This window comes from Triplophysa dalaica, chromosome 19, assembly GCF_015846415.1.
Source record: "Triplophysa dalaica isolate WHDGS20190420 chromosome 19, ASM1584641v1, whole genome shotgun sequence".
NCBI classification, from domain to species: Eukaryota; Metazoa; Chordata; class Actinopteri; order Cypriniformes; family Nemacheilidae; genus Triplophysa; species Triplophysa dalaica.
Genome location: NC_079560.1, coordinates 6,658,804 through 6,683,396, shown reverse-complemented (window position 1 = coordinate 6,683,396; position 24,593 = coordinate 6,658,804). Strand labels below are relative to the sequence as shown.

Below are 24,593 nucleotides of genomic sequence, written 5' to 3'. Positions count from 1 at the left end.
CAAACACACATATATAGTATGCAGGCACTGAATTTATGGCAATGATACTGCCAGTGAATATTGCATTGAATATAAAGTAAAATAATGAGCAACATATCCACTCATTTGTATATCCTAGTCAAGATGACCGATACAACAAGAATGTCATTAATAAAATGAGGCCAGTCATAAGGGCAATATACTGTTGTGATGGAGCAGATACATTACCACAGCGAGGATGATGTGCCATCAAGACAGTAAATACGGAAGAGCACTGAAAGGACGTCTTGAAACAAGGAAGCAGGGACCGAAAGGACTGAGATAGACCACAAGATCTGGAAAGACGAACATGACAATGAGTTCAAGACACACACACTCTATTTTATCATTCAATTGGAGCAGTAAACATACAATAGACAGTAAAAGCACTGCTGTGGGTCCTCAATAATTACTGCTATTTTAAGGAACAACGGAGGATGCCCGTGAGGTCTCTGAGTGAGAGAAAAGGCCCAACGCTTAGACAAAAAGCCAGAAAGGAGAGCAGGGTGATCTCTGATATCCTTACAGCTGCCAGCTCCATCACTATCTCTATGACTCTAGGGTTACCCACACACAGCTTGTAATAATTAATGTGTCATTTTGTGCACTATCCATGTAAAGACTTGTGCGGTTTTAAAACCATCAGCATTTTCAAATCCATTAGAAGTAAGAATACACAATCAAAACTTTGAATGTCTAAATCTTCTTTGGGAAGAAACATTGTCTAGCTCCTTCAAAAGTTCCCTAAAATAGTTTTTTCACAGTGCAGAATTCCCGATTCTTTTCCAATATAATTCTCGAATCCATGTGAGGATTCTATGTAGGTCTATGTCCAACACGGGCTTAATGCCGTCACTCCTCACACTGTTTGAATGGAAGGGACAGAGCATTAACCGTGAGCAATAAAACCACAGGGATTTGAAAAACATAAATAAGACCTTCCCTCTCCGCTGTCTATTTTCAGGCATCTTTCAGAGTTCATAAACTCGCCAGTGAAGTCTGTCTCATTATCTATAAGCCACAAAGTTTACCGGGGAAGAAAAATTCATACATGAGATTCAGAGAGAGAGAAAAAAAATCAATGAAACAGAAACTTATTGTATCATATGAGATCCATTCCCTGGGTATTCTGGACAATAATGACTTGATATAACGGCGACGCTGTGGCATTTGCTCTATTTTTCCACTGTTTTCTTTGCTTGTGATTGAGCGGGGCTATTTTCGCACGTTGTGACAGGTGCTTAAAACCAAGAAAGCTGACGTCTATTTGATCAAAGTTTATGTGAAATTTCCCAAGGCCACTGGGGGAATCTGTGTTTATGAACTGTAATAAAAAGAGTCATTTTGACAATTCGACCTCTGTGTGTGACGGTGAACGAGGAAGGGGAGTGGAGGAGCAGGTTTCTATTTGTGTTTCTATCAGTGAATGGAGAGGAGAGATACTCTTGTCTTTTACTAGCACTAAAATACATGGGGGTGGAAGGATTGTACATTGCTGTATTCATGAATAGCCATATTGAGTTTAATAGGATATATTAATTGGACTAATAGGATTTTTTTAATTCAAAACTATTTACTGGTGTAAGATAAATATCGTTGCTTTCCTTCCGAAACCTCAGATGTCCAAATTAGCTGTTGTTCAGGAAATAGAAAAAAAAATGTACTTTTTAAAATGATTAAACACTGTGATGTCAGAGTTTACAAGCAGTTCTAATACTAAGTGGTTAGATATTTGCATAACCCAGTGACAAACATAAAGTGTGACTTAAAATAATGATTTATTTGAATACAAGGTTTCAGAAGGACACCATGTCTACACCGGACGAGACAGGCGCGACATGACAACCTGCTTGGTTGGGATGGTCGCATCGCGTCAAGTGTGGACAACATTTAAACTTATAATGGGTTCTAATGCGTTTCTAATGCCTTTTGTGGTGTCGTGTCGCTCCGGTGAAGACATGGTGTTACATAAACACTTCTTAATTGAAAGATCTTTCTAAGGAAAAGGCTACATTCCTAAGATTTACATAAATATATTATTAATAATGGTAAAAAAGCCTTATCTGAATGTACTGTATATATGGCATGCAAAAAAAAATTTTTTTAAAGGGAAAGTTCACCCAAAAATTCGGTCATCATTTACTGTCAGAACTTACGTTACAATTTTCAGTTATGGGACATCAGTGACTACCATAGTATAATATTTTTCTTTTATAATTATAATATAATTTTGAGTGAATTGTCCCTTTAAGATAAATTTGACAATATTCAAATTAGCATTCAATTTTTTGCAATTCTTTTGTATACCTCTGTTCTGTTAAAAATCTAAAACTATAATATAACATGGAGGGTAAAACATGATACTTCGCACTTCACAGACCAGAATCAGTTACAAGATGACAAAGACGCTCTGAATAGTTTGATACTGGAAACGCTCAGCACGCATTCACACTCGCTCTGATTTCCGCTTGAACAACAGGCGTTGCTATAAGCTGCCTCGGGTCATGAAAACTGATGCAGAAATGAGAGAGTGATCCAGGAAGCTTTGCTGTGACAACAGCATTCATGTTCACTGCTCTACCCAAACCTGAGGCGTCACAAAATCAATGCCGTTTTTCTGTAGACAGCTGCTGGGCACACAGCAGGAGTATTACAGCACTACATCCGAGTTGAAGGCCTGCAAAAAAAACCCACAATCATTACATAGAAGAGATCATGCATTTAGATAATTATGGTTACAACGATCATTGTTATGCACACAAATGCGAACAAAATCAAGCACGCGCCAATATTCGTCACGTTTATTATACGCTGCTCGATTGTGAACGAAGGTTGTGTGTGCGTTAAGCAGCGGGAAAAGAAACACACACAAAAACAAGTACACACAGGCACACAAGGGTAAGAGGTAGGGAGCTAGATTATTGAGGTAGTATCATACAGGAATATTAAAGAAGGCTCTTAAGATTTTAATAAGAATAAAATGAAACAGTAACCACCAAGGGGCCAGCAGGGTTAATCCTTTCAATATTACAGAAAAAAGAGAGGATGGAGAGGGGGAGACGGGAGGGGGGGAAGAGGTAGACTGGAGCAGACAGGCAGTTGTCTGAAAATGCAATAAAAAGTAATGGTTGCCTTGGAATCAACACAGTGCCAAACCAAGGCATAAATAAACACACACACACAGAAATATATACATGTAAACACATGAATTGATGGGTGAACGGATAAATGAATGAATATGAAAAAACAGACAGATATAGCACAAACTACCGCCGTGTGTCACCTATACAGTGAACACAGATGCCTGCATCTCCAACCCTTCCTACAGTCAAGTGCATAAACACACACACACATGTGCATGCACGCACACACCGGCAGCAGATGGTATGAGACAGTTGGCAGTGGTAAGTGAGCATGAGTATCTGTTTACTAATAACCCTTTAATTACTTCAGCTGGTGGAGGGATGAAAAACCCCAGACTCAAGCAGGAGAACATCTTCAGGTGATCGCGGGTTACACCTGACGCAGAGCTTCAGACAATGACATTTCATGGAACGAACGCTCATTATGAAAGCAAAGCCAACAAGATATCTGAAATCGAGGGCAAAGAATTGACAGCATATCTGAGGTTCATAAGTGTGTATGACCACGTCTGCAAACTTCACATACCGTAATATTATATGTGAGCTACAGTGTATATACGGTACCCCATGGTAAATGTCAGGAGAAATCCATTCATTTCTCAGGATAACGTTAACCCTCTCCATTTTGTTGGTCTGAACCCACCTTTTGGGCAAATATGTTACAAAGATGGTCTCTCTCTCTCTTCTCGTTCTTTTCTCTGGGTGTGCTGAATTCCTCCTGCCTGGCAAACGGCGTTCGCCCGGATGCCCTTTAACTCAGCCGTGCTGCAAAAGCATACATTTTAATGATGAGACCTTTTCTTTTAAATAACTCCTCTACAGGAGAAAAATAAATTGCTGTTCAAGAGGAAATATTACACTGGGCATTGTGGGATTGAGAGGGATTGAGAGGCGCGGGCCGCCTGACCCATACATCACAGCCAACCTGTATAAATTAAGATATAAATAGCTTAGCTTTATACAGAGAAATTTTACCTCGGGTCTGCTTGAGAAGGAGTGCATGTGTGTGTGTGTGTAAGGCCTTGCACAGACGGAAGTGTGTGTTCGCATGTGTGTGTGAGGTGTAGACGGAGAAAGAGTGTGTTTGTATGTGTGTATGACACAGAAAATCCCCCTCAGAGTGCTGGGCAAACAGAAAGCAGGCCGTATAAAGGCTGAAAAGACCTCGCTTGGTTATTGTATATTCCTCGCCCGGATCCCTCTAAAGACCCCCATAGCCCCGCACTGTCACCAGGGCCACTGTGTCATCACGGACAGCCGGCTTTAGACAGAGCCCTGGCGAAGGCTCCAAAAGGAAATTAAAAGGGGATTACGGCAGCCTGATTCGCTGAAGGGATTCGCTAGGCCCGCTTTTTATTTCGTTCTCAGCCCTGCGAGCTGCCTGAAGTGTGAGGAGGGACCAGGGTAGGTCTGTTCAAAGCCTTCACACTCCGGTGTGCTTATCTACAAAAACTGATGTAATATTTCAGAACGGCATATATGTGTTAGGCCCACGGGAAATGCTCGCGCTTCGTCTCCACCTGCGAATTTATCCGATCCGTCGCGCACAAGAGAAAAGAAATAGCTGTTTTTAAAAAATCATAGGTGTGTGAATACCGCCTTCTCAAATTTTGATTTCATTGACTTCGACATGGCGCGCCTTTCAAGCTCTACAGCTGAAGAATTAAACTGATGCGTTGTTTTTTCATCCTTTAGATAAAATATGTAGCGCACCGTGAACGTTCTCTAAGTAGCTTTGGATTGAAACATCCGCAGAATGAATAAAGGTAGTCTTTTGCAACTGTTTCTCTCTTTTAGTTCATCATAGAGTTCACTTAGAATGACTTGTGCCTCTTGATACCGTTGCTGTCTGCATTGTTTCAGCAACCAATTTAAAACGTATAATGCAATATAAAACTCACTTTGCAGGCTTTGAATCTTTGTTACCTATTGCAATCTGGCATAAAAAGTACAGCATCGCTCCACCCCTGTTATCCAGTCACCTGAATTGCCCAAAAATGCATTTGACTACACCGCAGTGTTGGAAACATGCCTGGGTACAATGCTGCCCTTTATTATTAGATCATCAGCGAATGAATTGTAACGGTTATGATCAATAAAAATGTACACAAATGCCTCTTTTACATTCATTTTTTCTTATCGCCTTATTCTGGTTGACATCAAAAGCAAATGACAGGTGCTTTGCAAATAAGACGTATGATGTCGTTTACATTGTGTACATACTATTCTGTGAATTTACCCAAGAAATTTCTCAAGTACTCATTGTATAGTACTGTTCTTTTCATGGATTGGTTAGGCCTATCTGTCGTTCCAACGGGATGCTTTGCTGTGTTTGTGTCGATTTGCGCGTGTGTGGTAATGTTATCAATTATCCAGTGCGCAGTCTCACTCTAGCTTGGTGTTAAATTAAGTTGTCAGCGCTGTCTCCACAATTTCCCCCTTCACGGAGGCAGACGCTGATAGGGCTTGACGGCCGCTCGGTGGTTCTCCTCGCCGGCTGCCGGCCCGCATTGCGCCTGCAATTCATCAGCACACATCCAGAGCACAGCCCGTGCGCCAATCTCTGCCAGCCAGCCGGCAGCACAGCCAACCCAGCGTACTGCTGCCGAGGACGGATGCAAAGAGAATGAGCTAGATCACCTTCCAAAAAACTCACGGTAAAGAGGGAGTTTGGCCTACTCCGGCACTGTGTGTAGTCTTTGTGTGTGCGCTTGTCAGTGAAAGCAAGTGTTCAAGATTTGGGGTACCAACATAAGAAAGTTAAATGGATAGTTAAACTACAAATGATTATTCTGTCATCGTTTATTCATTCTCTTGTCATTTCAAACCTTTATGGCTTTCTTGTGCAGAACACTAAAGATATTTTGAAGAATTTTGGTGACCGAACAACTACAGTACCCTTTGCATTGGTTTTGGGTCTATATACTGCCTTTGTTCAGTCACCAGCATTTTGATAAAATATCTGCAGAGGAAAGAAAGTCAGGTTTGAAATGACAAGAGGGCGAGTAAACGATGAGTCTTTAAAGAACCTAAAATTGTGTTTTTGCATAGCACACAATTATGCAAATTACACTTTAGGAATTTAGGAATCTGACACACAAAAAAAGGAAAACGCATTGACTCACCCTTATGCTGTTCCAAAGAAGGATGACTTTTCTGCATGGAATATAAAAGGACGCGTTATGTTAGGAACTGACAGCTTCGGTCACTATTCATTTTCATTTACTAAAAAAAGTCATATGGGTTTTATTTTTGGGTGACTTGTGTCCTTATGACCTTCAAACAAAAATCGACCATCATGAACTAAAATACATGGGGGTTGGAGCGAAATACAACACAATATTATTACATTTAGAAAAAAAACATCTGAAACGAAGGAGTCAAATGCAAAAAAACAACTCATTGCAGTTACAAGTAAGATATTCCGTAAATCTCATTTGTGTACTGTAACATTCCTATGAATGATGGTCATTTTAACAGCGCCTGTGCATTTCCTGTGTGAGTTTGTGTTTGCTTCGACATGACAGGAATGGTGAATAAAGAGGAAGAAACTATAGATTTGAGATGTGTATGTATGAGAAAGCAGGCAGAAAAAGGCGAGCGAGAGAGTGAAAGTGAGAGAATGGGTATGAGAGCACAGTTTGTGGACAGCAAAGCCCATGAGACACATAACTTGGCAGCTTACCTGCTTAAAGGGCAATAGCAGGCAGGCTGGACAGGCATATATGTCACCCTCCCTCTCTTACTTTCTCTCTCTCACTCCAGAAGGCTGAAGGACACAGGAAGAGCCTAGGCGTACTGCAGCCGAGCAGGCAGCCATACGGCCAGGCCACAGTAATAATGGAGAACTGTATAACAGCGGGGTACTAAGCTCTCTGTGCTTAAGTATTTATTTGTGATGAATAGTAATGATGGCACAGTTACAAAGCACTTGTTTAATATGAAATGGCCTAAGGGGCGGTTATCGTTCTCCGAGACCTTAGCTCCGCTCCGGAGCAAACGAAGCTCGCTGCGCCTCCTTCCAGCCTTCAACAACATGTGCTGTCCTGTTCCGCTGTCCCTGCCCCAAATTTAAATAAAACATTACAGACCATTTTCAGTTATTAACCTACTTAATTGAAAAAAAATCAATGATTTATTTCTATTTGGGGTCTGCTGCTACACAGCTGTCGTAGTCGGGTGCTAACCTAAATAATCAATTGATGCGCTTTTGTGGCACTGGGAGTTGATTGGATGCCACTATAAAGGAGATGAGCTTCTATAGCAATACTTCAAAAAAGCCTTCATCACGCCACGGCCGTTAAATATGAGAGTCTTCTGAGATTTATGACGACTTTCTCACAGCAGAACAAACAACAGACAGTTTAGAGAACAGTTTGCGGCACGGTGGCGTTACAGCCATGCAAATAAAGACAAGATCAGCGTTTCAACAAAAGGCAGTTAAACATCCGCTTCTGTTTACACGCTTCTTCTGATGTGAACACCCATCATCAAAAGGAAGAAAGTCACCAGCTGTGCTTGAGCACCGGCTACTCAAACAGTCATGATCTCCTGTTGTGAGGCTAAGCCGTCACTTGCTCGGCAGGAAGTGTCATTTTAGAGTAGTATTGCTCGAAACCGTGCTGATATGATAGCATACCTGCTGAGAAGACCATTTTAGGCCAGTATTAAATTCAGTGTTGGTCCAGGCTTGTTTGCTGGTCTTGCTTGTTCACAAAGATGTCTTTCATGGTCTACCATGGACATCTTGCTTGTAAAAGGGGTCATATGGCGCGAACACATGTTTTTCTGTGTCTTTGGTGTGCTGCCCATTCATGTATTTGACACATAAAATCCTCGTAATCAGAAGAGAACCACTTCAAGTGATAATAGATCCATATCTTGGTTCTTGAGTGGTTCCTCGAAGGTTCTTTAACGGTTCTTTGGGATGACATAATAAAAGTGTTAAGCTCCTGTTTGGCGCTTCAATGGTTTTATATAGCACAGCCATTTCGAGAAACCTCTGAAGAACCACTGAAGCACCAAGATATGGTTCTATACAGCACTTAAAGTGGTTCCATTTTAACATGAATTAATATGTTAACGTCCAAATCTTTTGTTTTTAAGTAAATTATAACTTGAAAACATAAGATGTCCTTTTAGGGTGACTATTTCATCAAGGAACTGATTGGTGAAGCTGGTCTAGATCAGCAAAAAATGAGAACTCCATGGGGGTGATAACTGACACAGAGTGCACCCTTTCTCACCTGACTCATTATGGCTACACAGGAGAAAAGCCTCATGCTTAATCGGCCACTCAAATGTTCCTGGGCCATGTTTAAGAGGTGCCACCTGGCCAAGAGAAAGAGGGAGCACAGCAAACAGAGATACAAGTGGAGAGCAGAGAGGAAATGGAGCAGAGGGTTTCTGCGCCTCCATTTGCCAGTGTTTCTGTCCACCCCCCACTGATGGGAGGGGGAGAGAGAGAGAGAGAGAGATAGAGAGAGAACTATGCCATGCTGCAGTTTGCCCACAGTGTGCCAAGGACAACAGAGCAGAATTAACCCCTGAGTGGAGGCAATAGAATGTTTGATTCTATGAGAATCTGGGTTACACTCTTTTCTCTCGGATCAAGCCTAGGATGATCTATACTCTGCCACATATGGATAAAAATCTGTAATCTGTAATAGCTGAACTATGACCTTAACCTGTTTATCTCTTGTTTTATCTCTTCTGGGCTCTGGTTTAGAGAAATAAATATGTTTTCTCGTCTGACTCATGTACGTTAGATTTATCTTGGTATAAGTTAAAATAACTGCACCTGTGCAGTTTTTTATTTACTTGAGAGATATGTGATGAAGGTAAATAAGTAGAACTGTGCAGCTTTGGTGATTTTCAGCAACTCAAATTAAGGACGACCTAGTAAAGACCTGTTCTTGAAGAAAATAATATTTTACAGATGGCAATATTGATGCATCACTCTTAAGAGGATATTTCACTCAAAATGAAAATTCTGTCATATGGAAGATTGCTTGTAACCAAACAGTTATTGGCCACCATTGACTACCATGGTAGGGAAAATGACAATGGTACTCAAGTGCCCAAGAACTATTTGCTTTCCTCTATTCTTCAAAATATTATTTTGTGCAAAAAAACGAAAAAATTTAAAAAGATTTTGTCCTACTATGGTAGTCAATGGTGGCAAGAACTGTTTGGATACAAGCATTCTTCCAAATATCTTTCTTTGTGTTTGTCAGAACAAAGACATTTATACAGATTTGTAACAACTTGAGAGTAAGTAAACAAAGACAGAAGTTTCATTTTTGGTTGAACTATTAATTTAAAGTTCATTGACTCGTTCTCATGTTGCATAACACAAAAGATGATATTTTGAAGAACATAGGTTATTAAACAACATTGGCCTCCATTGACTTCCATTGTATGAAAAAAATTATACATTTTCTCAAAATATCTTCTTCTTAGTTCCACAGAAGAAAGAGTCATATACAGTTTTTTAGCAACATGACGGAATAAATGATGAAAGGATTCTCTGGGACAAGCGATTGTGACCTAATGTGTTAGACTAAGTCAACAAAAACAAAAAATTCAATTCTTAAACGGTTTTGTCCTGCCCTAAACTAGCTCCCTAAAGTTTGACCGCTTAAACCCTTCCAATGTGAATACAAAGGACGCGAGAAAGGTTCAACGTACCCAAACCACCAGAAATCAATGAATAATTAACAAGCCTCTTTTCAATCCATGTTGCTGTCCATCAAAGATTGTGACAGTTAATCCTTTTCTTATATAAATAGCTCTTTGGTGTGGATGGGAAGTAGCCGCATGGAGTTCTATCCCGTCTGTCTCTGAAGCGGCCGCCAGGATAAGCTGTGTGTGTGTTGGATTGGCACATGGAGCTGCCCAGGGCCTGCCGCTGAGCTGGCGGCCAGTACAGATGGAGGGCAGGGCTGGGCAATGCCAGCTTGTCAGTCGGATTAAAACGACTCATTTATTCACTGAAGTATCGTGCAAAGTGACGGGGCCAAAGCAGGGTGTCGTGCAGGGGATGAGCAAGAGGTTTAGAGGTCTGCAGGGCAGACGGGGGTAGAAAGTGAAGGGTGTGTCTAAACTAGCTGTCCCTCAGACTTCTCTTTCGCGCACCGTCCCCATCGCTCTCTCCTCTTTTCTATCCATTACTTTTCTTTCGAGGGATGCCAGAAGCCATTATGGTGGTGTGCGGAAGGGGGCCAGCAGGGTGGCGTCCTCCAGTGCTTGGGTGACAGATTGCTGCTCCGCATTGGTGGCAGAGGAGGCAAGGGCGGTTGGCGATTGGCTCCGATGGTCAGGAAGTGGGCACTGAGGGATGGCAGAGCAGGAGGAGGAAGAGTGAGTAGGGAGACGGAGAGGGTGGGGATGACAAGACCTGACTGTGTGACCTTTAGCACTAGGTGAGTTACTTAAAGGGCCATGAACTCTGTTTTTCATGGCCGGGCCTGGCAGCAGAAGGCAGTGACGTGCATTAGGGACTTATGAGGACACGGAGAGGGCAGAGGGCTGAGCTCCAACCCACGGCTGGGCACTTTCTCAGGGTATCAGATTATCGTCCATTTCTCCTTTGGCTGCATTTAAAAATGATTGGTTATCTTCTTAACTTGTCTGCTTCATGCGTTTAACTCAAATTAAGTGTGTCAAAATATTCTGGTATCAGCAATAATAGGTATATTATAACCCACAATTACAGAAACAGTGTTAATTCTATACATATCCTAAACTATACAATCACACTCGGCATTCATACACCAATTTTAAGTCATTGACCAAATAACAGACAAAACACAAAATAAAAAAATAATTTCACTGATGGCATTTATTTCTTTTTATAAACGTTTTGATCAGTAACAAGATAATATAATTTGCAAGATTTTTGTGGTGCACAATAATTGTGTAGTGAAATTTGCATATTGTGACAGCCCTAACTCAAATTATTAATGATCCAAAGATACACGTCTTTACAATCATCTACTCAACCTCATGTCATTTGAAATCCTGTATGACTTATTTTTCTGCAGACCACAAAGAGAGATGATTTAACAGATACATTTAAATTTAATCAAAGTACATTTCGACTCACTTTAACAGTTAAAGGGAAAGTTCAATCAAAAATGAAAATTCTGCATCATATACTCATCCTCATGCCATTCCAGACATGAATGACTTTCTTCTGTGGAACACAAAAGAAGATATTTTGAGAAATGTCTATGTGGTTTTGTGCCCGTACAGTGACTGGGGGCAAACACTGTAAAAATATCTGCAGAAAAAAGACATGCAGGATTAGAATGAAGAGATTGAGAATATTATAACATTTTCTTTTTTTGGGTGAACTCAAAAGCACTCAAGAGTGTCAGCAAAACAATGTAGGCTATATAAAGCTTACTGATTAGTTTTCATCTACTCTTTTTTGGTGAAAAACAACCTGACTGTGACAACAAAAGAAATGTTCATGTCATTATGTAACCAAAACCATTTTAAATGCAAAAATGATCAAATAACAAGTGGTTTTTGACCAATATACTGTGTACACAATCTGTAAACCATGTATGCTTTTTGCTGACCGAATTAAAAAATCCTTCACTCTTGGGTCAAAAAGCGACAAACCCAACTGTTGGGTTATCAATACAAATCTGCTAGGTTGTCCTAATAACACATGCTGGGTTGTTTAAATAATTGCTTTGGTTGATTTAACCAAACTGTTCGGTTTGTCCCTTTGTGCCACAATCCTGAGTGCCATGAACCCATAGTGTTTATGAAACAGTGATTGAAAATGTCCAATGTTTTTATTTATTTAAGATTTAAGAACACTTTAAGGCCCAATAATTTGTTCAGGCAGAGAATATGGCCAAAGTGGCATTCACTATATCACCATGCCAAAACTGGCCAAGCTCGAAATGGCACATCTTTAACTGCCCTAAAAAAAATATCCCTTTCACCAACATTCCAACGAAAAGATACAAAAACAAACTATTTTCGCTACTACCAATAAAAAATGGAGAAGCCACTGTATTTTTCTAGTGTCTGTCCCTTACAGCCTGTTGAGGATGGCAGTGCCAGAGTAATAAGGGGAGAAGGTGTCAGAGGCAGGTTAACGGTGAGATCGGTCAATGCCAGCAACCTTGTGCCTCTCAAATCCCCCAATCTCGTGTCACTGGCAGGCCAAGAGAGAGAGAGCGAGCTCTAGATAGAGAGAGTGAGTCAGGGTGGCACGTGGGGGGCGAAGCTTGGAAGGGTTTTATCGGGTCTAATTACTCCCGATAGCTGTAATTTACAGGTTGACAGCGGGGGGAAATCGGCAAGATTCACACTTCTGCGGGTCAGCATCTGTCGCCATTACGGCGCTACTCTCGTCGACGGCCGGTCAGCGAGCCCAAGGAACGGTAAACAACAAACCGCGTGTGACAGATTAGCGGCGCGGGCTAAAGGACCTTCCACTGACACATCATTTCTCTCACTCCGCGAGTTTGTTTCGCGGCAGCTGTCACCAATAAAACAGAGAGACGGGAGAGAAAAGGGGGAGAGATGGGGGAGCTTGGCTTTTGTTCCAGATCTAGAGAGGTGGGTGGCAGGAGAGGAAGTAGAGTGACCTGTTTAGCAGTCTGGCATGAGCATGCACAGGAATATTCATACAGGAAAACGAGGCACCATTGTGTCAAAAGAGACTTTTTGCTGACTTTCTCGTAACGACTTGCTTTCTTTTTTTAGGGGATGTTACAAATTGCTACAAGATCCAATTAAGAGCTGTGTGTGTGGTATAATACATTAAAAGAGTGGGTGAGCATTTGCTCTGGTTAGGCTGTAGCCCCATCTCGGAATGCTGTACCTGGCCAAGTTTTATCCATTAGAACATAGAAATTCATCCAGGAAACTAGATGTGGTGCCAAGTGTACTGATTCTCCCCACTCCAGTCAACTCTCTGCACTGATCCACATTCTCTCCATTTGACTCATTGATGGATTCTGGCAGGGAAACTTTTCCTTGAGCTTCCCTTGAAGGACGTTCTGTTGTCCTGCTGGGTTTGTACTACCACTCTCAAACCACAACGGACTAGGCATCATCATCACCTTGGTTCAAGATGAAGAATCTTTACTGATTGATCACTTGTTGATAACGTCCTTCTTTCTCAGTGTGGTCTACAAAGTTGAGTTAGGTGCTACCAATCCAGTTAGTTGTAAAGATGTTTAAGCACGTACGGTCAATGGAAAAGGTGTAACTAAAGTAAACTAGACTTGTCAAGGACACTCTCCAGGCCTGATTTTCCACAGCTGCAACTATTTGGCTCTGCTCATTGGTGGGTTCACACAGGCCGCTCCAAGTGCTGTCCAATCACCAAACCCATCCATTACGCTGTCCGGCTATGGGCAGAGCCCAGTGAGGACCTGTCCTGTTTAATATCTAACAGCAGAGTGGTGGCTCTCTATGCCAGCCCCCAGAGTCCCACTGTTCCCACAAGTGCCATATGGGCGGCCCAGCCTTATTCCATTAGCACGGGCGAGACAAGGGTGAGAGCAGGCCGAGGCCCTGGTCCTCCCGGTCCTCCCCTAGCACTGCCACAGGGCATGCTCTGCCCACCACCAGCTGCCGGGACCAGTTCCACACCTCGCCGGCCAGACTCTGTGCATGGTTGACTGCAGGAGAAACAATACGGCACATTTCACAACTTTCAGAGTGTTTACATAGTCATTTTGACCTCAAAACTCTGACAATATTCTTGCATTTTATTTAAAAGTTGAGTTGAGTTGATTTCAGCAGTTTGTTACATATTGCGTGTAAAAACATTTAATGTTCAACAGAACGAAAAAGGTCAGTGTGTTAAAGACGGATGATATGCAAGAAATTTACATGAATTCAATAGCAGACGCTTTTATCCAAATATAATCCTCGTAAGCCCAAGTAATTTATCCTAAGAAATGCTGATACACAAAGTCCCAACGTGCAAGCTACAACAGGGGCTAAACAATATACACTATAAACCAGTATAAATGACTTTACAGAGAAGCACTAAATAAAAGTATTATTAGCTGCACATAGCAAACAAGGATTTAAACACAAAAGAGCGAAGGTGAGGTCAATAAATTAAATCATTTGTTCACATGTCAACGTGTCCTGTTGGCTATAAATAGACTGTTGACTGCTCTAAATACAGCTTTACTACACACCAGCAAGTCTTAGGAAAAAAACAAGCGCTTACCGTCCCCATAGTAAAGACTGAATGCCACTGGAGATATCTAAACGGGTCCTCCACCTGGAGTGGAGGCAGAAGGGAGAGAGTTCAGATGTTCAGATGTTGAGAGGATCACATGGGAATGTCAGTGTGTGTTTCAGCCTGTATCTGCCACAGGACCTGAGGCCTGTTTTAATTAATCATAAAGCTGAATGAAATATTAATATATTATCACTGCGCATACATGTGATCATTCATTTGTCTCTTCTGCTGTTTTTAGCAACCTTAAGTACCGCTTTCTCTTAATATCCAGCACTTCTGGGAAGAACTGAGGTTGGATTAACCTGACAACACACTTTAATACAGTAAGGGAAATAGCTGATATATAACCCCCTCAAATGCACACAAATCTCCAGTGAGAGTGTATACAACACAATAAAGAGGTCAAATCTAAGTAAACAGTGTTGTTTGGAGTATGAAGAAGGAGGATAGTTTTGTATGGTAACTATACACTTTATGGGCTAAAGTATGTAAGTATGTGGATTCTAATAAACAGATTTGATTATTTCAGCAATGCCTAACATGTGCATTATATCAAGCATACAGGCATGAAATCTTACAGAATTTCTTTTCTGTTCCACCACCAAAATCCCTCTGCTGACAAAGCAAGGTCCATAAAGAAATTTAGTTTGGTGGCAACGAACTTGGCACAGTGAAAACCTTTGGGTTGCCCAATATCATATCGTTATTGTAGGATCTAAATCAATTTTCAACAATGTGTACCGTTTTGGTGTCTGAATTTGCACGTAGCAACCACATATTTTATCTTTATGGATTCCGCTCATAAACCCAATGTCACATTTAGAAACATTAACATACCCACCTGGGCTAAAAAAAACATGCGCAACTAATAAGTTATTTAAACCCATTTCCTCCCAAAGTTTGAAACACTCAATGACACATTCAACAAGGACTCTTTGCAAGCAGCCCACAGGGTGTTTTGCGACAAACTGATCAGAATCACGGTCCTCTCGTCTTTGGCTTTGGTCTGGCTGTGTGGCCTGTGATGACTGACAGCAGGATACTATCTTTCTCCTACCCACAGGCGCCCCACAGAAGCTTCAGCTCAGGAGGACACAGCAGATCTGAGCGAGAGCAACACCTGTCAGGTAAGCCTTCGCAGTTGACGGCACATGAGGTATGCAAAACCCTCTGCTCTGACGGCTAATCTCCGGTGAGCCATCGCGCGGGGCACCGCAGGCCTCCGCGTGGAGTCACCGGGGGCTAGAGCACAGCAAACTCCCATCTCCTGCATCAGACAACGCTCACATCTTCCCAACAGAGCGGTGAGAGGCAGAGGGAGAGAGCGAGAGAGAGAGAGGCACTGATGTGCTCTAAATACATTTCATTATCATCATTATGATTATATCACTGAATGTGTGTTTTTTGTAATGCGCCGCAGCACGTCTCCCCAGGGTGCTGTCTGCACAGCTGAATAATTAAAACAAGTATGATGAACCATCCGTCACAGTTTCCCATAAGAGTTTGGACTGGATATGTGCAATGCTCCTGCATGTGAAACCATACAATTATATTCAGATTGGTATGATGCTGCCCTGACTGCAAATAAAGCAGCAAATCCTAAACTAATAAAGCTTAATGTTAAATTAAATGATAAAAGTAGCAGGCAGTTGCATTTTATAAATAGTCAGTTCAGATATCTATATTAAATAAGGGGACAGTTGCAGTCTTAAAATATTTGTATTTGTTAACTCTCGTGTATTAAATTTGATCACTATGTACTTAATGTGTTATAATTAGATCCTCTTTGTGTGCTTTAACAAAAGGGTTTATGAAAATAAAGGTCATGCTGTCATGTTCTTATCACTCAAACACACCTATTTAGACATACTTTAACAAAATATGAAAGAAAGCAGAATTTAAAACGTAATGTTTACGGGAATCAGGAACTGCTGTGGTCATTTACTCAAATTATTTAAAAATATTCAAGATTCATTCCAGAATAAAAAGCGAGTTTGGAATGAGTGAATTATGACAGAATTAGCATTTATGACTCAAATATTTGTTTCACTGATATTGTCAATCATCATAATTTATGTAAATCTGTAAAGTTTGTGCATAAAATGTAACAGACCACATAATAGGAAGCTATTCGAATCAAATTAAACGGCTACTAATTGCATTTTGGATGAAACAAACTTTGCACATTTGAGTGAGCTATCAGTTACTGTTGGCAAAGACCAAGAGATTTTCCGTACAGCCAGGAATGAAGTGCATTGTTTTCTGATACGCCAAACGGCCCTGTAGGACCAGACTTTATAAATGCAAGAAGTGAATCTAAGAGACAAGCGCGGGTGAATGTTTCATCTAACAATCCCACAAACCTGTGTTGAAACCCCGGTGTCAAAACCCAGAAAATCATGCGCAGCAGGTCACTGAAATATTCATACCATACACGCTTCATTAAGACTGAAATACACAGAGGCACCGCTTTCATCTTATTATTGAAACAACTGACAGATAGATGAATAAAATAAATAAAATAAAATATTTGTGCCACAATTACATGTTTGTTTCATAGATTTGTACCGATTTGTTTTCTTACAGATGCAATCTCCGCATTGCTAAATACTTCTGACAACTCTACTTTGTGTCTTCTGACTGAATTATACATTGATAGATACAAAATCGAGAAATAGGACATTTCAACCTGTCAGGGTGGCAAATACAGGAGAGATCCAAGCATGTAGGTGTTAATCACTCATATCCTGCAATTTAGTCACACAGTTAGGGCTCCTGACCGTTCTCATATGCTCGGGTCAATTAATGATCTTTCTCCTGTCCTTTGACATCACGTGAATGTGTTTTCAGTTGATGGATCATGCCAGTATATCAAATGAAAAATGCCAAACAATTTATCATGACATGTGTAATTGTAACACTGAACACAGCTGAGATTGGCTTTCTGCCAAATATTTCAAACGTTAAAATAACTATTCCAAATATTTTACTATTGCATGTATTAGTGTCTGATTGTCACTTCTTGGGATGCTGTTTTACAAGGACAGTTTTAAATGTAATGCATAAAATGATTTGAATCACAAATAAATATTTTCAAATCATTTACAATTTTATTTGTCATTTATGAAACTCTTTTTATGAAAAATATATTATTATTATTTTATTATCAATACTGCGTTTGCAACTAATAAGCACGTTCTGCTTCCAAGGAGTGACTTTTGTCAATCTGGCAACCTCGAATAAAGCCCCTCCTCCTCCGGCGCCGTAATTTCCTGGAGGCCGGTTTTATTTTGATACAGAAAAATGGCGGCATCGACTACAGCTAATACCTCTGAGAACGCGGGGGAGTCGTCTGCGTCAGAAGCGGGACCGGGCAGTGATTTTTGCTCCGCACAGGAGCCTGTGGTGTTGCGGAAACCGGCGGTGAAGTTGCTGACACCGGTGAGCGGCGTGGAGCCGCTGTCGTGGTCGGAGGATCACAGACTGGCGGCCTGCAGCACTAACAGCGTCTGTCTCGTGGAGCTGGTGTGTGATGTACACAGTCTCAGTCAAGATCTCGTGCTCCACCGAACTCATGTCCCCGTACCGGACACCGTGCACGAACTAAAGGTAAACTGTGCGCGCACGCGCGTGCAAGCTCGTGCGTCCTTTTATAGCACCTCGCGCTAATAAAAGTATAAAATACAAAAATTGTATTTTGACACCGAAAATGTTTAACATTGAAACGTTTTCACCTTACGAAAATACGGCAAATGGTATAAATAAATAAAAAAAATCTACATTTGTAAAATATTCAAACATATTTTCATATTACATGGTCACAGGTTTGAAAAACCTAATTTACCTTCAATTCAACTCAACTCAACTTTATTTATATAGCGCTTTTTACAATTTTCATTGTTTGTGCATTTATAAACATATTATAGTTTTGCTTATTATATGGACAACTTGTATACCTACAGATTAAATTATTACGCTTTTTTTCAGATCCTAAGAAACATGCATTTTGTCTCAAACTTAGTGTATCTAAACATAATTGCAAATAAGTACTTTTTAATAAATAAGAATTAGTGACATTTGCTACTTGTCCAATATTTTTTCCTAACCCCATGATTTCTTACAGGTGGGTCCCGAAAAAGAAGTTCAGGCTGTTAAAGAAATGTTCGCAAGAAGTGAAAATCCCGTAATAGCCCAAATGACAATGATTGACAGAGTCATGAACCCTCAAAGTGGACATCTCCATGGAGTCAAGTACACTAGCTGGTCACCTTTAGGCTGTGACAGCAATGGCCGCAGTCTTCTTGCCTTTTTAACACTGGACAATCGTCTCACAATCCAGGGTAGTCACAAGCATTTGCAGTGGACATCCCTCTTGAACCTCACAGAACTTTATGGTGAAATGTTGAAGTCCAGAAACTACGCTGCCCAGAATGATGGCTCGTCGCCGTCCCCTTTTTCTGACTTGGATGAGCTGCAGAGACGGTATCGAATGCAGACGCCTGTGCGCATGGAGTGGTCTGGCCTGTGCAATACGCAACAAGTTCAGACCAACAATGAATGTAAAGACATTAGCACTGTTCTTATGGCTGTACTAATGGAGAACGGAGATCTAGTTGTGTGGCATTTCAGCTTGCCCCTACAGGGGAAGGATTCAGTGGTGTCCTGCAACACCATAAAGTCTGAAGTTTCATCGCCAAACGTGCTCACCTGGTGGGAATATGAGCATAGCGGGCGAAAAATGAGCGGGTTGATCGTGGGTAGCTCAGTTGGGCCTGTAAAGATTCTTCCGGTGAATCTTAAAGCAGTGAAGGGCTATTTCACCCTCAGACAACCCGTGACGTTATGGCAGGAAAAGGACCAGATACCTGCCCACAACATAAAATGCATCACTCTCTTCCATCCGCACCAGAAATGCAACTGCAGCCTTGTGGTGGTCGCACGCGGCTGCTACGTGTTCTGGTGCCTGTTGCTCATCTCTAAAGCTGGTCTCAATGTTCACAATTCCCACGTCACGGGCCTTCATTCCACCCCCATCATTTCCATGACGGCTAGCCGTAAAGACGGCTCTATATTCACCTGCTCCCTCAATGGTGTTGTTAAGAAGCTCACGCCCGTTTTCACAGATGTTGCAGTGGTATTCAAACAGCAGGAGATTGTTCTGCCAGAAGGAGTGGCAGGACGACGTATACACGGAATATCCGTCAGTCCGAATGGTGCCTACCTTGCCCTGGTCTCCAATGAGGGCATGATCAATGGACTCCACCCTGTCAGCCGCACCTACCAGGTGCAGTTCATTACCCTCAAGACCCCCGACGAAGCGGCTGCTGAACTCCTCGAATCCCAAATGCAGAACCTTTTCGGACAGACCGACTTGTTGGATCTGCTGCGATGGCGGGTACTGAAGGACAAATGCATCCCTCCGTTGCTCCAAAAGGAGTTAGACGAGAAGCTCCAAGGATCCAAAGGGACCACCTACTTATGGCGGCTTAAGCTTTTTCTTCTCCGGACGCTTCACAAATCAATGCAAAAGACCCCTACTCAAATCCTGTGGAGACCGAACGATAAGGATGGTAAAGTGCTTGGTGATGATGAGGCAGGTGGGGAGGATGAAGATGACACAGACATTTCAGCTCTAGATGAGTCCAAGCAGGGGGATGCTGATCACTTCTGCAGTGAGGAACGAATGAAGGAGATCAGCGGCTGGATTGAAGAGGTGGAGTCCCATTTGACCCGCGAGAATATGATGAAGGTGCTGGGCGAGGTGTACCTACACACCTGTGTCACTCAAAACACGTGTATACCTACCAAAGGTGTATGTGACTTTCTCACAAATGACCCGGCAAATGAAGACAGGGCCGCCAAGGTGAATCTACTTCTCATAGTTTTGAGAATCTACTTCACACAATTTACAATTTTTAAATGGTAAAAATATACTTAAAGGGACAGTTCAGCTATAGATTAAAATTCTGTAACTGAATTGCCCTCATGTTGTTCCAAATCTGTGGAAATTTCTTTGTGCTCATGAAAAGAGAAAGATATTAAACTATTATTGGCCTCCATTGCCTACCATTATAGGAAAAATTGCATGTTCTGTTGAAGACAAAATAAGATGTTTTGAAGAATGTAAGAAATCAAACAGTTCTGGGCCATTTTTGACTACCATTTTAATTTTCATACTATGGTAGTGAAGTGTGGCCAAAAACTGTTTGGTTACAAGCATTCTTCAATATATCATTCTCTGTGTTCATCAGGACAAAGAAATGTATACAGATTTGGATTAATTGATGACAGAATTGTTATTTTTGGGTGAACTGTCCCTTTAATTAAATCATTTCAGAAATATGTGTTCATAGGTGTAATATAATATCAGATTCTCCTCTCATAGGTGCTGATGGGTCATATCATGAACAAGATGAACAAGCAGACATTTCCAGAGTACTGTAGCCTCTGTAAGGAAGTTCTGCCCTTCACAAGCCACAAACAAGCGGAGTGTAAGAACGGGCACAGATGGCTCAGGTACATGTCTAAATTTGGTGCCGTACATCTGCAGCTCCAATTTGGTGCTTGTGTTTTATAACCTCGGAGGACAGACAGTATCTGACATCATTCTGTCCATTTACAAGCAAACTTTTTTTATACAAACAGCTCAGCATTGCGTTTAAAGTAGTCAAATGACAACAAACACTAACACTGTAGTCTGGAATACCTTCTACTTGCCTCTTTTTTATTGCAATTGTCATCAATTGTTTAACAGTGTTAAGTAACTCTTTTCAATTCCAAGTAGTGAAACTGTTCTTGGCTCCCATCAGACACAGAATTACTTGATAATTATTGTTATTTATAAGTACCTAACTCATTTGTGGTTTCTTTATGATGTAGATAACAGCTTGATATCGGCATGTTATACTCGTGTTACAGTTAATTGTAAGGCGTATATCATGAATAATGTGGCAATATTGTCGTCATGTTAAAAATGACCTTATTATAAGCGTATAATAAAAATAAACTGGAATTAAAATTTGAATATATATATATATACATATACCTGTGGTGGTTCTATTATAGAAAAGCCAAGTTAAATCAAATCTGAACCAACAAAGCAAGTATCTGGTCTGGTGGTATAAAAGCACTTTTCTGTATTGGGCAAATGTAGATGTTGAGTAGGTATCGAAAAGTACAGACTCCCTTTGAAGCCCCTTATGTGACATTTCATCCATCTGTCTGACTGAATGGAGATTACTGCCCCTAATGGTCTATCAGGGAAATGGTTGCTTCATTGCTGTCATTTTGATCTCTGCCAAGCGCTGATCTAAACCTTCCCCCTGCTGCTGCCGTTCATGTGTCTAACTGTCTTTTTCCTTCTCGTTTTTCTTTCCATCTCACTCCCTAAGGTGTGTGCTGTCATATCAGGCCTGTCAGGGTGTAACGTACCGTCGCTGTATGTTGCAGGGCAGTATTGCCTCAGTTCCAGAGCCCGAGGGTGAGCCATAATGCTCTATCATATCTCCACTCAAAAAAACACACATTTACTGTTTTCGTAATGTAGAGAACCTTACACACACACACACACAGGTGAAACAAAAAATCTGGTGACCACACAGCAGTGGATAATCTTGTCCCAAACGCACAGATACACAAACACAACATGAATTCACACAGACACATTTGCTTTTATTTGATATATATATGTATGTGTAGCACATGTAGATTACTATGCATGATCATTCAAAACTTATTTCCTCTATGTTCTTTCTTAACCTCATTCGTAGACCCAGACTGGATAAAAAAAATACTCAAAGGTCCCTGCATCTTTTGTGACTCACCGTTCTACTGAACCAGCGGCTGTAAAGATGACAAATACCCACTGCTGACTACTGGGTGACAAAAAAAGGCTACACTCAAAAGAATACAAAATGTTTTTTATTTTCTTAAATGACAAATATGTGAATGTAAATTCTTTGAATGTATATTTTGTAATATAAGACGTGAAAAAATATTTTAAATCCAAGCTGTAATAAAAAAGGCTAAATTTAATATTGAAATGGGTATTCTATGCTGTATTTTTGATTTGTTAATATCATGTTTTCATGCTTCTTCTGCATTAAATATGCACGCTCTTCCCTCGGTCGATTTTAATTGGTTTAAATAAATCGATTTCCTAATTGGCTTTGGAAATAATTTTTGTGTATCCGCAAACACCTTACAGCCCCCCTTCCTCCATTTCCAAATAATGACTTTTCCGTGGCCTGAAGGAACAGAAGACGAGGGCAGAGGAATGTAAAAGGAAATGAAAAACAGTCAGACTCCGAGCAAACTGTTTTAAAACTGATCCTGCCCCTCCGAAGGGCCGGACTCTAATGAGATACGACAGTAATGAGGAATGGATCCCGGCCGCATATGTGATACCCATTTTAATTAAGGTAGCGAGGTTGAGTGGATATTGTTAAATATAGTTACCCCCTTTTTGTGGGCCACAGGGGAGACGCACACAGGCCGTGTACCCTGACACCCCTTTCCGTGCGATATCGCTACTGGTGAAAGGCAGCCGTGTGTGATCAAAGATAGATTTGGGCCTGTTGGACCCTCCGCCACGTCCGTTCTCATCCCCAGTACATCCTGTGTCTGTGCCCTGGGTTCTCTCTAGTGTCACTGAAGATGATAGCTCGCCTCGGGGCTAGACAGCAGCCCTGTCTTAGGTTTCGGATGGTATCCCGAGATAAAGATGGCCTGATAATTACATACAATTCGGCTCGCCGTCTCTCACTCGGTGTCACTGCAGATATTGTTCAGAGGGCTTAAAAAATAGCTTGTGTTTACTTATTTGCTCCTGGTTTTATTACGATCCATTCTGAAACATTGCCATATCATTACAAATGTAAATGCAATGCATAAGGGGTGGTTGATTATGAGGTAATAATGTGTGTGTTGATCAAAGGGGGACTAAACACAAAGGCAGGGCTCAGAACTGCTAATGGCGTCTGCTGCGTGTCACGGCAAATTTATTCTCTGACATATTGTGATAAGCATCTAATAACATTAATTTAAAAGATGATTTTTAAACGGCGTAATACGGAAACGAAAAGCTTACAGTGCATATTAATAGTCACACATGCTAAATGTCACAGATTTGATTGTAACCGTAAGCGTGATGGAAATTCTGAAGTTTTTTCCCCCCTGCCGTGGGATTCTTCGCTTAGCTATTAGATTGTCAAATGGATCTTGGCCTTGTGGTTTGAGTGCTAGCTTTGTTGATAGGTGGAGACTCCTCCTGTTGAAGAGGTTACCTCTGTTTGGCAGAACCTCCTACTTCTTTAATATAACAATCTGTCAAAAAACATTTCGACAATAATTATGGCCCCCTCCTCCTTTGTGTGTGCTCTTTCAAGACTTCAAAAGAAGGTTTCGCTCTTTTCTCGGTATTACATATTCATCACGTCTGTGTTCGTGTCTATGTGCTTTAAACAGACAGACACATTTTTTATTATTATTATTTAATCTTATATTCTCATTGTTCTATAATGTGTTTTGATATACATCACCTTTTGTTAAACACTCACTTTGTTCACAAACAGCACGCTAAACATTGCTCTTGATGTCGTTCCCTTGATCAATGCGTTGCACATTTTCTTTTGCTAAAATACAGTTTTTTTTACTTTTTGTTTGTAGATCCTAAATTGGGAAGCTGAATTAGGTTCAAATTGATCTGTAATCCAATCTTGACCCCATCACTGAGTATAGTATAGTTTTATTATATTTTCCCGAAGCTTATTTTTATAAACATATAATTGTTTATTTATTATGCTGAATTTATTTGATGTAACTTCCTAATGTATATTTTTATGTACAATAAATAAATACACTTTTTGTGTAAAATCAAATTTTACTAATGCTTTAATCAATTAAGGTAAAAAATAGACAAAATAATTATTTGTGCATATGTACTTTTCTAAGAAATTTTGTATTGTGAATTTAAGCCTAAAAAAAGAATTTCCATGTATAATCTCATTAAAATTTGTATGTACATGTATGTGTGACTATAAAATGAGTCATACTGGTGAAGAAGAAGAGCTTCTAAACCAAAGAGGATTTTCTCATGTGGTTTCACCCCATAGTGTACATACATTAATTCTCCCTTCTGAATACATTTGCTCTCAAGTATGCTTTGTAGAAGTGTTCTCTCCGACTTCAGTAATTCATTC

At 40.8% G+C, this 24,593-nt stretch overlaps 1 protein-coding gene and 1 long non-coding RNA gene across 2 annotated transcripts; one reads left to right on the top strand and one right to left on the bottom strand.

The window, feature by feature from the left end:
• Positions 1–13,021: 13,021 nt before the first annotated feature.
• LOC130408417 (uncharacterized) lies at positions 13,022–17,862 on the bottom strand. Its single transcript, XR_008904751.1, has 3 exons — positions 17,724–17,862; positions 14,380–14,433; positions 13,022–13,816 (listed from the first exon to the last, which is right to left on the bottom strand). It is a non-coding gene; the product is annotated as an uncharacterized LOC130408417 (long non-coding RNA).
• gtf3c4 (general transcription factor IIIC, polypeptide 4) lies at positions 17,680–24,277 on the top strand. Its single transcript, XM_056731924.1, has 5 exons — positions 17,680–18,003; positions 18,518–20,257; positions 20,780–20,910; positions 21,786–21,874; positions 22,164–24,277. The coding sequence occupies exons 1-5, from the start codon at positions 17,698–17,700 to the stop codon at positions 22,226–22,228; spliced, it is 2,331 nt and encodes a 776-aa protein (XP_056587902.1). The 5' UTR covers positions 17,680–17,697; the 3' UTR covers positions 22,229–24,277.
• Positions 24,278–24,593: the final 316 nt, after the last annotated feature.

Coding starts and splice junctions, on each gene's coding strand:
- gtf3c4 (XM_056731924.1), top strand. CDS start 17,698: ATGGCGGCATCGACTACAGCTAATACCTCTGAGAACGCGGGGGAGTCG. Junction 18,004..18,517: donor ACACCGTGCACGAACTAAAG/GTAAACTGTGCG, acceptor GATTTCTTACAG/GTGGGTCCCGAAAAAGAAGT. Junction 21,875..22,163: donor CTCAGTTCCAGAGCCCGAGG/GTGAGCCATAAT, acceptor CCTCATTCGTAG/ACCCAGACTGGATAAAAAAA.